Source organism: Syngnathus leptorhynchus, chromosome 2 (genome assembly GCF_054491065.1).
Source record: "Syngnathus leptorhynchus isolate UIUO chromosome 2, UIUO_Slep, whole genome shotgun sequence".
In the NCBI taxonomy this organism is placed as follows: Eukaryota; Metazoa; Chordata; class Actinopteri; order Syngnathiformes; family Syngnathidae; genus Syngnathus; species Syngnathus leptorhynchus.
The window spans coordinates 25,176,471-25,193,004 of NC_141196.1; the positions used below are offsets into that span (position 1 = coordinate 25,176,471).

The 16,534-nt window shown below is 42.4% G+C and overlaps 1 protein-coding gene across 2 annotated transcripts in view; it reads right to left on the reverse strand.

Annotated features, from left to right (window-relative positions):
* The window catches only part of hars (histidyl-tRNA synthetase), an 80,264-nt gene extending 64,144 nt beyond the window's left edge, over positions 1 to 16,120 (reverse strand). Inside the window, exons 1-6 of one of the 2 annotated variants that reach the window (XM_085905840.1) lie at positions 15,924 to 16,086; positions 14,834 to 15,165; positions 14,494 to 14,583; positions 8,800 to 8,919; positions 8,619 to 8,714; positions 7,447 to 7,572 (exon numbers count right to left, since the gene is read on the reverse strand). In XM_085905840.1, coding sequence (XP_085761966.1) covers positions 7,447 to 7,572; positions 8,619 to 8,714; positions 8,800 to 8,919; positions 14,494 to 14,583; positions 14,834 to 14,944 — 543 coding nt within the window. In that variant the 5' untranslated portion in view covers positions 14,945 to 15,165; positions 15,924 to 16,086. Of the gene's footprint in view, positions 1 to 7,446; positions 7,573 to 8,618; positions 8,715 to 8,799; positions 8,920 to 14,493; positions 14,584 to 14,833; positions 15,166 to 15,923 lie in introns of both variants that reach the window. The other variant, XM_085905841.1, reaches the window with a different exon arrangement.
* Between the last annotated feature and the right edge of the window lie 414 nt (positions 16,121 to 16,534).

Here is a 16,534-nt window from a genome sequence, read left to right on the forward strand (position 1 = left end):
AAAGAATATAAATAAGAGTAAATATGTTGCAATATCCACACTAGACTTTTAAAGTCCCCCCAGTCCCAATGATCATCGTCACACACACATCTGGGTGTGGTGAAATTTGTCCTCTGCATTTAACCCATCCCCATGTGATTTTGATCCATCCCCTGGGGGAGAGGGGAGAAGTGAGCAGCAGCGGTGCCGCGCTCGGGAATCATTTGGTGATCTAACCCCCCAATTCCAACCCTTAATGCTGAGTGCCAAGCAGGGAGGCAATGGGTTCCATTTTTATAATGAACCCACAACCTTCCAGTCTCAGGGCGGACACTCTACTACTAGGCCACTCAGCCTAGTGTAGTTTTATACACTATTGTTTTATTAACACCTTTATTTGCATTTTTAAACACTTTTGTAAACATTTTTTTTCTTTTGAATTCAATGTTTTACCAGGTAAGCCAATTGAGAACATTTTCTCATTTACAATGGCGACCTGGAGGCAAGGTGTGTGAAGTGTCTTGCCCAAGGACACAACGACATGTGACTGTGACAGAGCTGGGATCGAACCACCGACCCTCCAGTTGCTAGACGACCCACTCTACTGCCTGAGCCACAGCCGCCATTTTAAATTCAAGATGACTTTCAGAGACAGTCCTACTTAATTAATTAAATAGGAAAAAAAAATCCCATGGGCTCACCACCTGTAGGAGGGGCCAAAGGGGTCGGGTGCAAAGTGAGCTGGGCGGCGGCCAAAGGCGGGGACCTTGGCGATCCGATCCCCGGCTGCAGAGACTGGCTCTAGGGACATGGAATGTCAACTCTCTGGCCCGAGCTGGTGTGTGAGAGAGAAAAGTTCCGACTAGACATAGTCGGACTTGCCTGCACACATAGTTTGGGCTCTGGTACAAGCCCTCTCAAGAAGGGCTGGACTCTCTTCCACTCTGGAGTTGCCCACGGTGAGAGGCGTCGAGCATACTTACTGCCCCCCGGCTGGGCGCCTGCACATTGGGGTTCACCCTGGTGAGCGTGAGGGTAGCCTCCCTCTGCCTTCAGGTGGGGGGATGGTTCCTGACTGTTGTTTGTGTCTATGCAACGAACGGCAGCTCAGAGTACCCACTTTTTTTGGGGTCCTTAGAAGAAGTGCTGGAGAGCGCTCCTTCTGGGGACTCTATCGTTCTACTGGGTGACTTCAATGCTCACGTGGGCAATGACAGTGAGACCTGGAAGGGAGTGATTGGGAGGAACGCCCCGAACCCTATTGTTGGACTTCTGTGCTCGACACGGATTTGTCAATAATGAACACCATGTTCAAACATAAGGGTGTCCATGTGTGCACTTGGCATCAGGACACCCTAGATCGACTTTGCAGTTGTGTCATCGGATTTGCGGCCGCATGTTTTGGACACTCGGGTGAAGAGAGGGGCGGAGCTGTCAACTGATTATCACCTGGTGGTGGGTTGGCTCCGATGGTGGGGGAAGATACCGGTCCGACCTGGCAGACCCAAACGCACTGTGAGGGTCTGCTGGGAACGTCTGGCAGAATCCCCTGTCAGGAAGAGCTTCAACTCCCACCTCCGGCAGAGCTTTTCTCATGTCCCGGAGGAGGCGGGTGACGCTGAGTCCGAGTGGACCGTGTTCTGTGCCTCCATTGTTGAGGCAGCCAACCGTAGCTGTGGCCGTAAGCCGGTCGGTGCCTGTTGTGGCGGCAATCCCCAAACCTGCTGGTAGACACCGGCAGTAAGGGATGCCGTCAAGCTGAAGAAGTCCTATCAGGCCGTTTTGGCCTGTGGGACTCCGGAGGCAGCTGATGGGTACTGGATGGCCAAGCGGAACGTGGCTTCGGTGGTTGCTGAGGCAAAAACCCGGGCGTGAGAGGAGTTTGGCAAGGCCATGCAAAATGACTTTCGGACGGCTTCGAAAAAATTTTGGTACACCATCCGGCGTCTCAGGAGGGGGAAGCAGTGCACCATCAACACTGTTTTCAAGCACCTCTGTATCCTACAAGGTGATAAAGGCTTTCTCCACTTGCAAGTGCTAAAAGGGCAAACTGTCTCCAGTGTGGTTCTTGCAAAGAAGGTAGAGTGAGGAACACCAGCATTAATCAAAAGGGTAAGGTATGTTTTGATAGGCTGTGATTGCATCTTACTTTGATTTTAATTTAATTATTTTCAATGGTCTTACGCTATTAAACGAAGTCATTATAATTTCAAACAAAAATATTAATTCGGTGGCTACTTCGAACAATTTAAACCCCAAACAAAATGTTTTCCAACGTCCTCTCAATAAATTTTACACTTGGTGGATTAACACTTGACACAAAGGCATTTATGTTTTATACCTATTGTAGTCATTTAAAACGTGACGCTGTCCCCTACACAAACACTCATTAACGTCCACATAAAATGATGTGGTGGGCTGTATCTGGCCCCCGGGCCTTGAGTTTGACACCACTACACCATCAAGCATCCCACGGCCTTAGAAAGTTGATGAGATAAAATATACTGTTTTAAAAAAAGCTGTAGCGTTTGAAAATATATTCTTCTAGAAATGATAAAACGTCCCTAATCTGGGTCAGAAGATTCTCTCACGGCGTAAAGCTTTTCGAATTATTACGGCTTCGATGTCGATCGGATTTTGAATGAACGGCCAATCCTTGATTCCGCGCTTTCTTTGTGTGGGAGGAGACTGTTTGAAACTCTGGGTATCATAGTAAGCGTGCCAGCGAGCAGGTTATGTTCACAGAGTAAGTTACCACGGTAACTGACCCAGAGTTTAAGTTCCCTCTCTTTCTGGAACGGAGCCAGAGTTTCCCTCATTTCAGGGTTAATTTATTCAGAGTTTTTACATGACCCAATTTATGGAATACCCCTCAGGTTAACCCGCTAGCAGAGAAACATAAAAAAATTAAACTTTAAATTTCTCGAGCCAAGAGGTAGCGCTAGTACTAAAATATAAGATCGTCTTCAGACCGGGACTATCATCAAATGTGTACAATTTGAAGAAGATAAGATCATCTGGGTCAAGACGCAGCAGGTTTTATTGTCATGGTGCATCACCAGACTTAGCTGCACCGTTTAATGAAAAGTCACAAATTTCGATGTAGGGCGTATTCAATCAACATCTTGAGTTGTTCTGCAAAATTTTCAGATGGATTTCATCAATGGGTTCGGTGCAGGACATCAAAGTGTACTAGGTGGCGCTATAAGTATAAGTGGCGCTTTAAAGTACAGAAGAATTACTCATTCAGATGTCATCAGGTCGCGACTACCGTATCTTTCGGACTAAAGGTTGCTTCGGAGTATAAGTCGCACAAGCCATAAAATGCACAATAAAGTGAAAAAAAAAAACATATATAAGTCGCTCCGGAGTATAAGTCGCACTTTTGGGGCGAATGTATTTGTCAAAATCCAACACCGAAAACAGAAGAATTACTCATTCAAATGTCATCAGGTCGCGACTACCGTATCTTTCGGACTAAAGGTCGCTTCGGAGTTTAAGTCGCACAAGCCATAAAATGCACAATAAAGTGAAAAAAAAAACATATATAAGTCGCTCCGGAGTATAAGTCGCACTTTTGGAGCGAATGTATTTGTCAAAATCCAACACCAAAAACAAACATGAACCAGCAACAACAGGCTAAACGATACGGTATGCTAACGTAACATATACACAAACGAGGAGCTGAGAACGGGCCTGACGTAACATTCAGAGTTATTCAAGTAAGTATTACATAAATAACACGTTTATCAAACCATCTGTGTCACTCCAATTCATTAAATCCATCGATGTGCTTTATGTAAACAATGCTGCGTACGCATATGCGCTGCATATGCTGACGTCAGACTGTTTGCATTTCTAATTATACCACAGATCCATATAACGATATATAAAGTATATTTCAAATAACTATCATATTACAACATTATCAAACGATCTGTGTCACTCCATATCATTAAATCCATCGATCATCTATTAGGTAAACAATGCAGCATACGCTCGACCTCGGATTTGTCGTGATTTGCATTTCTAATTATTCCACATACCCATAATTTTGTCCTATTAAATGGCTCGCTATTGTCATGGTGCTGCCTGCTAATGTTTGTTTTCAGATGTTTTATTGCTCAAAGGTACTGTGAAGGAACATACCATGTGTTATTATGAGCATTAAAGTAAACATTTAAAAATTGCCAACAGGTACTATTAATTATTTGGGTAATTACTTTTTACTGAATCGAAACATTTAAATCAATATCGAATTGAAACCTACAGAATCAAAATCGAATCAAGAGGTTGCTATCAATATCCATCCCTAATGCACAGATAGAAAAAGAGTGCCTGAGCATCGTGTTCGCCTATCAACGCTTCCACTACTACCGTAATTTTCGGACTATAAGTCGCTCCGGAGTATAAATCACACCAGCCATAAAATGCACAATAAAGTGAAGAAAAAAAACATATAAGTCACTCCGGAGTATAAGTCGCACTTTTTGGGCAAATGTATTTGTCAAAATCCAACACCAAGAACAGACATGAACCAGCAACAACAGGATAAACGATACGGTAAGCTAACGTGACATATACACAAACGAGGATCTGAGAACGGGCCTGACGTAACATTCAGTTATTCAAATAACTATTACATAACACCTTTAACAAACCATCTGTGTCACTCCAATTCATTAAATCCATCGATCGTCTTTTATATAAACAATGCCGCGTACGCGCGCCGTAGGACTCTGCGTGAGTTGCATTTCTAATTATTCCACAGACCCATATAACAATATATAAAGTATATATCAAATAATTATCATATATGAACAATATTATCAAACCATCTGTCACTTCAAATCATTAAATCCATCGATCAAATTCCTTGTCCTTTATGTCAACAACGCCGCGCATGCGCCCTGACGTCAGCCTCGTCGTTATTCCACAGATCTAGTATATAACTATACTGTAGCATTAACAAAGTACCAAGAAAGACGTGGGTTTGGTAAAGGGCTCTTTATTTAACAAGAGTTCAACGAGCCAACATTTACTGGACTGTAACGATAAAACCATATACAAGTTGCTACACGAAAAAAAAGTAAATACGTTTTTCAAACCTTCTGTCACTCCAAATCATTAAATCATTCAAACGAGGGGCCCTTCGTCATCTTCGTCATTCCATGATCGAATCCTTTGTCCTTTATGTAAACAACCGCCGCGCCGCTGACGTCACTTGCAGTTCAAATTACAGTAATCCCTTGCTACATCGCGATTCGTTTATAACGGATTTTTGAATTTTGAGAATTTGTGAAAAAATTCACATATAAGTCGCTCCCGAGGATAAGTCACCCCCCCCCGCCCAAACTGTGAAAAAAACTGTGCCTTATAGTCCAAAAAGTACGGTATATTCATGTGACGTTTCAGATATTTCGGCTCATGTAGTTAAGATTTTCATTGTATGTCAAAGAAAATATGAAAGTTAACATTTTCTGACCCACTGTTGTCATTTTGAAAACTATTTTTTCCCAGTTGTTTTCTCAGGTCTAAAGATGGTACAACCCATCGGATTGGATCCTTTAGGACAATGACTTCTGTAAATGTGAAAATTTCAGCCAAAACTAGATATTAATACATTCATAACGCTTATCCTATTCATTTTAGACATGGGCTGGCATGGATCTTTTTTGAACATCTCGGGGTGCTACGCGTGCCTGTCAATTTTCACAGTACTGGGTCAATGGGATTTTTCCTCACTCTAGGTGGCGCTACAGAGCAATTTTCTTCATGACAACTTCAAAATTGCAATTTTTTCATCAGAGCTGATGAATGTACATTTGATGAATTTCCGTGCATGTTTTGGGTGTCAAAATGCGATGCTTTACCAAGAAAAATAAAAAAATACCATAAATTTCAAACTATAAATCACGTTTTTTTCTTAGTTTGGGGGGGTGGGCGACTTATACTGAGGAGCGACTTATGAGAATTTTTTTCACAAATTTTCAAAATTAAAAAAAATAATAATAATTTGAATTTCAAGTGACGTCAGTGGCGCGGCAGTTGTTTACATAATGGACAAAGATTCAATCACGGGATGACGAAGATGACGAAGGGCCCCACGTACTCCCGGCATGATTAGTGGCTTTGTTTGTAAGTGACACGAAGGCTGAAGAGTTTGAAGGATTTAATGATTTGGAGTGACACAGAAGGTTTGAAAAACTATTATGGTTTTTACGCACGCCCGGTCCTTCTTGACGGGAGCTCTCTTTCACCTCCGTGGATGGAAGTCGGGGGCCGGCGCTCGGCCGGGTGGCTGTCCGGGGACGGTGTATGGGGCTTGGACATGGCTTTTACGCACGCCCGGTCATACTCTACGGAGCTTTCTTTCATCTCTGTGGATGGAAGTCGGGGGCCGGCGCTCGGCCGGGTGGCTGTCCGGGGACGGTGGACGGGGCTTGGACATGGCTTTTGCGCACGCCCGGTCCTATTCTATGGAGCTCTCTTCCACTTCCGTGGCTGGAAGTTCAGTATTTGTTGCCTCGTTGAACTCTTGTTTTGTTAAATAAAGAGCCGTTTACCAAACCCACGTCTTTGATTGTCACTCACTTCACTTTGATTGTACTTTGTGAAAGCTACAATATAGTTATATACTAGATCTGTGGAATAACGACGAGGCTGACGTCAGGGCGCGCGCGCGGCTTTGTTGACAAAGGACGAGAAAATTTGATCGATGGCGTTAATGATTTGGAGTGACACAGATGGTTTGATAATATTGTTGTTATATGATAGTTATTTGAAATATACTTTGTATATTGTTATATGGGTCTGTGGAATAATTACAAATGCATAATCACGACGAGTCCGACGGCGCGCGTACGCGGCATTGTTTGCATAAAGGACGATCGATTGATTTAATGAATTGGAGTGACACAGATGGTTTTATAAACTTGGTATTTATGTAATAGTTATTAGAATAACTCTTAATGTTACGTCAGGCCCGTTCTCAGCTCTTCGTTTGTGTTTATGTCACGTTAGCATACCTATCGTTTAGTCTGTTGTTGCTCGTTCATGTCTGATCTTGGTGTTGGATTTTGACAAATAAATCTGCCCCAAAAGTGCGAATTATACTCCGGTGCGACTTATATATGTTTTTTTTCACTTTACTGTGCATTTTATGGCTGGTGCGACTTATACTCCGGAGCGACTTATAGTCCGAAAATTGCGGTAATTCCTACAAAAAAAAAAGATAGGGACCTCACAGCGGTCACTGCTCAGGCCCAAATAATTCCTAGAAAAACATTAGCGACCTCACAGCGCTTGCTGCTCGGGCCCTAATAAATAATATTCTGGAGGACATTCTCGTCAAAACTGACATTTGTACATTCTGGTAATATCAGAAAACATCTGACAGACCAAATTGGGAAAATCAGCAAAAGGTTAACAGCAGAACTTGAATAGAGCAAATTTGAATGAACTCACACATTGGTAAAACTCTCGATAGCGTCCACGGGTCATAGCAGGGTTATCACGGCGGTAAACCTTAGCAATATGATAGCGCTTGATGTTGGTGATTTTGTTCATCGCCAGGTAACGAGCAAATGGCACCTGGAAGTGAGGGTATTAAGGCAAACATCATTTTGTTGTGATAGAAGTCATCTGAATGATTTAAAATTTCTTAAACTGGTAGTTCCCTTATTTGGTTTTCTGGAGAAACTGATGAAAAACAATATATGATTTGAGTTTCATATTTTGTGTTGTTTAAAAGGACACATCATGGAAAACTGACTTTTTTGCATTTAAAACAATTTTCTTGTGTGTTTGGACTCTCCAGGAGTGTTGAAAAGTGCAATATATGTATATAAGTGTAATAAGTGTAATTCTGAACGATGGAAACGATTGAAACAGTAAAGCGGTTAGCATGAGATGACAAAATATTAAACTGTATTTCACTTTGTCTATGCACTCGTTTTCATTGCATTAGCGTCAGTCATTCTGCTGATTTTGGAGCTGTGCGCTCTATGTTTTCACTTGTTGAGGATGTATTTTGAATAGTTGCATCAGATGAATTGCATTGAAGATGCTGTTTTATTCTTAGGGAACACAATGTGTTAAATGCGTTCGTTAGCTTCTCGCCAATGCTGGGCGTTAGCATTAGCTTATTTTCTAACTTGACTGCAGTGCTTGTTTACAAGACGTTAATAAATATTGTGAGGGGATTTATTTTATTACAGGTTATGTATGTGGACAAGTCTTCTGCCATTGATATCTTTCAATCAATCAAAATGTTTGTGGCGCAAGTAAAGCGTATCTCGGCTGAAAAAAAAATACAAATATGTCAAAAGGGAGGTGCACATCTTGCGGCCTGGGGAATGTGAAGTATCTCATTTGCATTTAAAGAGACCGCACCAAAACGGCTTGCTTTGACATGCACCTCAGAACAAGTAGAAAAGAGTGACCTGTGATGGTATCAAAACGAGGAATTCAGACAAAAAGCATCGCTGTTCCACTTTATGTAGACTACAACTAAATGAGTAAAACGTAAAACAGTAGAATTCATTACCATGATACTTGGGCTTTAAATATGAGAGATCTGTATGTAAGCCTCAACCCCCTTGACTATGACATAGGATGGATGTATACATTAAGGATACGGTGAGGTCATATCTAAGGGACAGCAGCTCTCCTCCTTGGTCTTTAAGGTCATAGATGAGTTTGGAGTCTTCACCATATTTCCCCGTCAGAGTCTCCTACATATCGACAAGCACAAAGTGTTATGTCGCAAAGATAAGTAATCAATCATTTACATTTGTGTAAGGCTGTGAGAATCTTGACCTTTAGTTCAAAAACAGGTGTGTCAATGGTTTCTGCGCCATGACGTTTGAAACAGTTGATGATGGTGTTAAAAACTCTCTCTCTTATTGCCATCTGCTTAGGGTTGTAGTCTCTCGTTCCCTGAAACAAGGACAATTTGTCAATTGCAAATGATGAACTATTCTATGTTTTTTAATGTTTCAAACTGCAAGCTACACTGTGAAGTGGACAGAATGATGAATAGGTTTCTTCAAAATATTTTATTATAACACACAACAAAAAAAGACAGGTAAAGTTATGTACCGTAATTTTCGGATAAGTCGCTCCGGAATATAAGTCACACGAGCCATAAAATGCACAATGAAGTGAAAAAAAACCTATATAAGTCGCACCGGAGTATAAGTCGCACTTTTGGGGCAAATTTATTTGTCAACATCCAACACCAAAAACAGACATGAACCAGCAACAACAGGCTAAACAATACGGTATGCTAACGTGACATATACAGAACGAGGAGCTGAGAACAGGCCTGACGTAACATTCAGAGTTATTCAAGTAAGTATTACATAAATAACACGTTCATCAAACCATCTGTGTCACTCCAATTCATTAAATCCATCGATCGTGCTTTATGTAAACAATGCCGTGTATAAGCCGTATATGCTGACGTCGGACCCGTTGAAAGTTGCATTTCTAATTATTCCACAGACCCATATAACGATATATAAAGTATATTTTAAATAACTATCATATGACAAGAACATTATCAAACGATCTTTGTCACTCCAAATCATTAAATCCATTGATCAAATTCCTTGTTCTTTATGTCAACAACGCCGCGCGTGCGCTGCAGAGATCTAGTATATAACTATATTGTAGCGTTAACAAAGTACCAGGAAAGACGTGGGTTTGGTAAACGCCTCTTTATTTAACAAGAATTCAACGAGCCAACAACTACTGACCTTCCATCCACGGAGGTGAAAGAAAGCTCCGTAGAGTATGACCAGGCGTGCGTAAAAGCCATGTCCGAGCCCCATCCACCGTCCCTGGACAGCTACCCGGCCGAGCGCCGGCCCCCGACTTCCATCCACAGAGGTGAAAGAGAGCTCCCGTCGAGAAAGACTGGGCGTGCGTTAAAACCATAATAGTTTTTCAAATCTTCTGTGTCACTCCAAATCATTAAATCCTTGAAACTCTTCGTCCTCCGTGTCACTTACAAACAAAGCCGCTTATGATGCCGGTTGTACGTGGGGCCCTTCGTCATCTTCGTCATCACGTGATCAAATCCTTTGCCCTTTATGTAAACAACCGCCACGCGGCACGGGTGACGTCACTTGCAGTTCAAATGACAGTAATCCCTTGCTACATCGTGGTTCGTTTAACGCGGTTTCACTACATCGCGGATTTTTGAATTTTGAAAATTTGTGAAAAAAATCACATCTAAGTCGCTCCTGAGTATAAGTCACCCCCCCCCACCCAAACTATGACAAAAACCGTGACTTATAGTCCGAAAATTACGGTATATGTGTGTTTAATTAATGAGGTGCACAATGAGGTGTTTGAAAAGCTAAACCAATACATATTTTAGAAGAGGGTTTTAATAGAAATGTCCCTTTTAACTAATGTATGACTGAGTACTCTGAGAGTGAAGAAATTATTGAATGCATTGTGCAGTACCAACTTAATAACGGAGAAGAAAAAACAAATACATGATTGGTGCAGTGATAACTTTAAAATATTGGAAAGTAAATAAATAATTAAATAAACAATTTTGTTGTTCTTTTGGTCAAACACGATTGTCTTGAACTAAATAAAATGGAAAAAACAATCCTTCCATCTATCTGCTTATCCGGGGTCGGGTTGCGGGGGCAGCAGCTTTAGGAGGGACTCCCAGACTTCCCTCTCCCCAGCCACTTCGTCCAGCACATCCGGATCCCCCGGCGTTCCCAGGCCAGCTGAGAGTTCCCTTTTTTTTTTTTGAATTTTGAACATTTGTGAAAAAAAATCACATAAGTCACTCCTGAGTATAAGTCGCCCCCCCACCCGAACTATGACAAAAACCGCGACTTATAGTCCGAAAATTACGGTAGTGTCACAACTGTATTGTATAGACCATTTTTGCTTTTTTTAATGGTATACTTGGCATTGCAAGAGAATCTTTTCTCAATGGCCTTACCTGAATGAATTAACGTTAAATAAAATACAAATAAAACGCACTCCAAATCTACCGTAATTTCCGGACTGTAAGTCGCAGTTTTTTTTTTTACATAGTTTGGCGGAGGTGCGACTTCTACTCGGGACGTAGAAGTGGAAGCGCCGCATCTTCTATTCCCGGAGTAACCAGAGTTGTATAAAAGTACCACAAAGAATGAAGATTTCATTGGCTTTATTGCAGGCATGTCGAAAATGCGGCCGGCGGGCCAAATGCCGTGTCCAATTTCCCACTGGCCCGCAGCCTCTGTCAAAAAAAATCAATATTATGCGGCCCGTCAAAAAAAAAAAAACCTATGTCCAAAAAAAGCTATTTTATATTTCACCAGAAGATGGCAGCAGCCCTGTGGCCACACACTAACCGCACGACTCTTGACCCTTCCAGCTCATTTCTAAAATGGCGACAACCAGAAAAAGGTAAAGTTGGCACTGAGGGCCGCCGCTTCCAGGACAAGTGGAAATTGGAGTATTTTTTCACATAAATAAACAACTGTGTCTGCCTAATTTGCCAAGAGACTGTGGCTGTTTTGAAAGAATTCAATATCAAGAGACACTACCAGACCAAGCATTGAGTCACTGACTGTGACTTAGACACCATTGTGACTTACACCTCTTTTTCTTCTTTGTTATGCATTTAATGGCTGGTGCGACTTGTACTCCGAAGCAACTTATAGTCCCAAAAATACAGAATTAAAGGTATTAGCTACATTTCAAACCTGCATAGTTGCTTCCCACTTGCTTCCCGTAATGGCTTAAATGCAGATTTCTTTTTTTTCTCTACTTGGAATAATAAAATACTTTTCTATTATGTCTACTTTGTACAAGCCACAGAAATCAAACCATCACAATTTACATAGTTGTTCAAATTCATATTCTAAAGGAGAAACCAGAAACCTCCTTGATTTTGCAGATGACAACCATGATAATACAGCAACAACCGCGTGCTGAAATTTGCTGACGACACAACTCTGGTGGTATAGTGGCTCGGTGGTGCCCTGGGTAGCACGTCCACCTCACAGTTAGTAGGGTGCGGGTTCAATTCCACCTCCTGCCCTCCCTGTGTGGAGTTTGCATGTTCTCCCCGAGCCCGCGTGGGTTTTCTCCGGGAACTCCGGTTTCCTCCCACATCCCAAAAACATGCTTGGTAGGCCAATTGAGCACTCCAAATTGCCCCTAGGTGTGAGTGCAGATGGTTGTTCGTTTCTGTGTGCTCTGCGATTGGCTGGCAACCGGTTCAGGGTGTCCCCCGCCTGCTGCCCGATGACGGCTGGGATAGGCTCCAGCACGCCCGCGACCCCCGTGGGGACAAAGCGGTTCAGAAAATGGATGGATGGATGGACGACTCTGGTGGGTCTCATCACCAAGGGCGACGAGACTCAATACACTGAAATGATTGATAGGTGAAAAACAAAATGAACTTAGTACGAGACTCGATACAGCTCGGAGGTCGACCTTCTGGCCACATGGTGCAGGGACAACAACCTCATGCTGAACGTCAGCAAGACCAAGGAGATTGTTGTTGACTTCCGGAAGGGTCACACCCAACACCTGCCACTGACCATCGATGGTGCTGTGGTGGAAAGAGTGAGCAGCACCAGATTCCTGAGGGTGCACATCAGTGAAGACCTCTCCTGGACCACCAACACTGCATCACTGGCGAAGAAAGCTCAGCGCCGCCTGTACTTCCTGCGGAAACTCAGGCGAGCAGGTGCTCCACCAGCCATCATGACCACATTCTACCGTGGCACCATTGAGAGCGTCCTCTTCAGTTGTATCGCTGTGTGGGGTGCTGGCTGCACTGAATACAACATGAAGGCCCTGCAGCGCATAGTGAACACAGCTGGTAGGATTATTGGTGCTTCACTCCCCTCCCTGAAGGATATTTACACCTCCCATCTCACCCGCAAGGCGACCACGGTTGTGTGTGATGTGAGTCACCCCGCTCACACTTTGTTTGATATGCTGCCCTCTGGGAAGAGGTAAAGAAGCCTGCGCTCCCGCACCACCAGACTCACCAACAGCTTCATACTCCAGGCTGTTAGGATCCTGAACTCTCTTCCTTCTCCACCTTCAGTTGCATAGCGTCCTGGCCTTTTGGGCCACGTTGGCTGCCTTGCACTACTCTTGCGCTATATTCTGACTGTCTGCTGTATGCACACTTTCTCCATTTTTCCTCCTCTTGTTTATTTATTATTTATTCATCGCTCTTATTTATTCATTGTATGTGCCTTCTTGTTTTTACTTTTTGTGTTGTTACTTGAATGTTTTGTTTGTCCGTGATGTAATATGTCTTGTCACCGTGGGACAGTTGGAAATGAAATTTCGATCTCTTTGTGTTTCTTGGCATGTGAAAAAATTGACAATAAAGCAGAGTTTGACTTTGACAGTTCCACTCCCATGCTTGCACACTGGGTGAGGCAAGTACTGTTGGCTAAGTCTTACCTCCAACTATGCATATTAATGGTGAAAGTGGCTGTGGGTCACAAAATCTAATAGAAAAGCCCTTCAAGTAAAATAATAGAAAAGTGTCGTCTCAGTCTTGAATTTTCACATCCTGCAGGTCTGATAGACCAATCAGTTCACGTTGTGAAATGTACATAATCTGTTAATAGTTGAACTTTAATTGAATTAAAAACAATAAACTTCATATTGATTTTTACAATAATAAAATTTGGATTGCAAAACCCGCACTGGTCTTCAGTGATGCGTTACAATTTTTGGGTATTAAAGGGTTCTTCTGTTTGTTTGTTTTTGTTACAGAGCGACCCCAGTGAGGACAAAGCTGTACAGAAAATCGATGGATGGATGGATGGATGGATGGATGGATGGATGGATGGATGGATGGATGGATGGATGGATGGATGGATGGATGTCTTAGTTCAACAGTGAATAACTACTATCTGGCTGGTATTTATTGTGGCAAAAATAAGCAGAAAACAAAAATGATAAAGCTTACATAGAATATACACATATTCCCAAAGCAACAAACATCTTGTTGAAAACTTACAATCCCCTTAAAATCCATCCATCCATTTTCTGTAAGTCTTTGTCCCCACGGGGGTCGCGGGCATGCCGGACCCTATCCCAGCCGTCATCGGGCAGTAGGCGGGGGACACCCTGAAATGGTTGCCAGCCAATTGCAGGGCACACAGAGAAGAACAACCATCCGCACTCGCACTCACACCTAGAGGCCATTTGGAGTGCTCAATCGGCCTACCAAGCATGTTTTTGGGATGTGGGAGGAAACCGGAGTGCCCAGAGGAAACCCACGCGGACACGGGGAGAACATGCAAACTCCACACAGGGAGGGCTGGAGGTGGAATCGAACCTGCACCCTCCTAACTGTGAGGCGGATGTGCTACCCAGTGCTCCACCGAGCCGCCTTTCCCCTCAAAAGTAAAACTAAAGATATGTTCACACAGTTTTACAGATTTCCAGCAAACCTTAGATTGTTTCGATGATCAAAAGAATATCTTAAGTCACTTGCTGCACAGTGAACCTTACCTTAGCTGTTTTAAGAACAAACTGATGTTTTGCATCATCTCCTCCCAATTGCGCTTTCAGTTGTAGAAGTTTGGCAACTTCTTTGTCAATCTGTGTTGGGCAAGTTACCAATAGAATTTATAACATGGCATTATCACAACTAGGAGTGCAAGAAAAAAAAAATCAATTCTACAAAGAATCTGGATTCCTAGTCCTGGCGATTCAGAATAAATTGAAAGGTCCACAAAAACGATTTAAAAAAATCCTTATATGTGCTTACAACACTTATAAAATGTGATATACATGCAATAAAGAAACAAGCACATACATGTGAAATACTAGACATAAATATAGTACATACCTGAGCCACAGTGATTCCCATCAAAGAACATTGAGATTTGGCACAGTTTGCGAGTTGCAAGCCAACAGTACCAGAGTGGGTCCGGACAGCAAACATGGCGAACATGTTCATTTCAAGAACAGAGGGCACAAAACAGTGTCAAAAATAAATCAAAATTCAGGAGTGTATCATCCAATGGTATTGTGGCAGCCAACCCAAAAGCCATTCAAAGTAATGAAGAAGCCAGTTGGTACAACGCATTCCATAGATGGTCAATATATTCCGTGAATGGCCAGCAGGACACCAACGGTCAGGCAGGAAGAACAGGAGAAAAGTGGTAAGCAACCCTATCACTAGGGGTGGCGGTGTATGATGCATCGATACCCCAGTTGAAAAGGACAGAACATAAGATGTACGAAGTCAATCAAAGTATCCGATCGAAAGCAATCCACATATAGATACAGCCCTGCTTCAATCTGTAAAGATTGCATCAGCAGTAACAGTGTACAGTGCACGACGTTAATACTGTGTCAATGGTCCCAAAGCTTCTGTTCCCCCAAGAACTGCGGTAAAATGTAGCGTACAGATTCAAGGACAATCAGTTTAAAACTAAAACGGTGTAAAGGTGTTGTCAGAGTTACCCGGATAAGCGTAGATCGTCATTGTATTTTATTATAATGATTTGAGTATTTAAGTAAGTTTGCAAATACCGCTGCTTGTCTACCCAGTTACCTGACGTCAGACGTCTGAGTACAACTAAAACGCCACTAGGAAAAGTAAATATGTTAGTGCCGAGACCAAATTACAATTTTAGAAGTAATTTATGATGCTTCCTGGACTTTTGCAAACATTCCTGGCTTCTCTATATCCCTTTTCTAACAATGAATGTCGTTATATTCGTAGTTCAATTCCGCCGATGAACACCTTCCGGAGGAAAATAATAAAAATATCTAATATACATATATAACGATAATGACTGTAATCTGAGTTTCTTTATTGTTCGATTTCTTCCCCCATTTCATGCACTCATCATGTGTGACATGGGCACACCATGTTAACCCCTAAACGGTATAATGACGGGTCACTTGTACGCAATTATAACGACGCTTACCTCCTCTTTGCTTGCCTTCTCGGACTTCATCCTACGAACCATGTCACCTTGAGTTTTAATTGCTTCTTGGATCTGAGTTTTGCCTTCCATTGTTCATCAAATGTGTATTTTAGCTCAACACCCACACTTAACGTCTGTGTCGAAAAACCCTTGTCAAGACACGATCAGTGGCTCCTGCACGACCTGAGGCGCGCATGCGCAGAGGATGGGCCTTTCTCGATCGCTAATAATAATAATAATAATAATAATAATAATAATAATAATAATAATAATAATAATAATAAATTATATTTATAACGCACTTAACATTCGGCGGAATCTCAAAGTGCTACATGGCAAGTAAAAACAAGAATACAAAGCAAGGACAAGTATAAAACAACTGGACGACAACCAGGATATGAGAACAGGAATTACGGAAATGCTAGAGTAAAGAGGTGAGATTTAAGTCCAGTTTTGAAAGAGTCCGTGGATTGGGGTGCTCTGAGGTGGTCGGGGAGGGAGTTAAGTCAAGTCAAGTCAAGTCAAGTTTTTATATAGCCCTAAATCACAAGCAGTCTCAAAGGGCTCTGTCCTCTGCATTTAACCCATCCCCATGTGATTTTGATCCATCC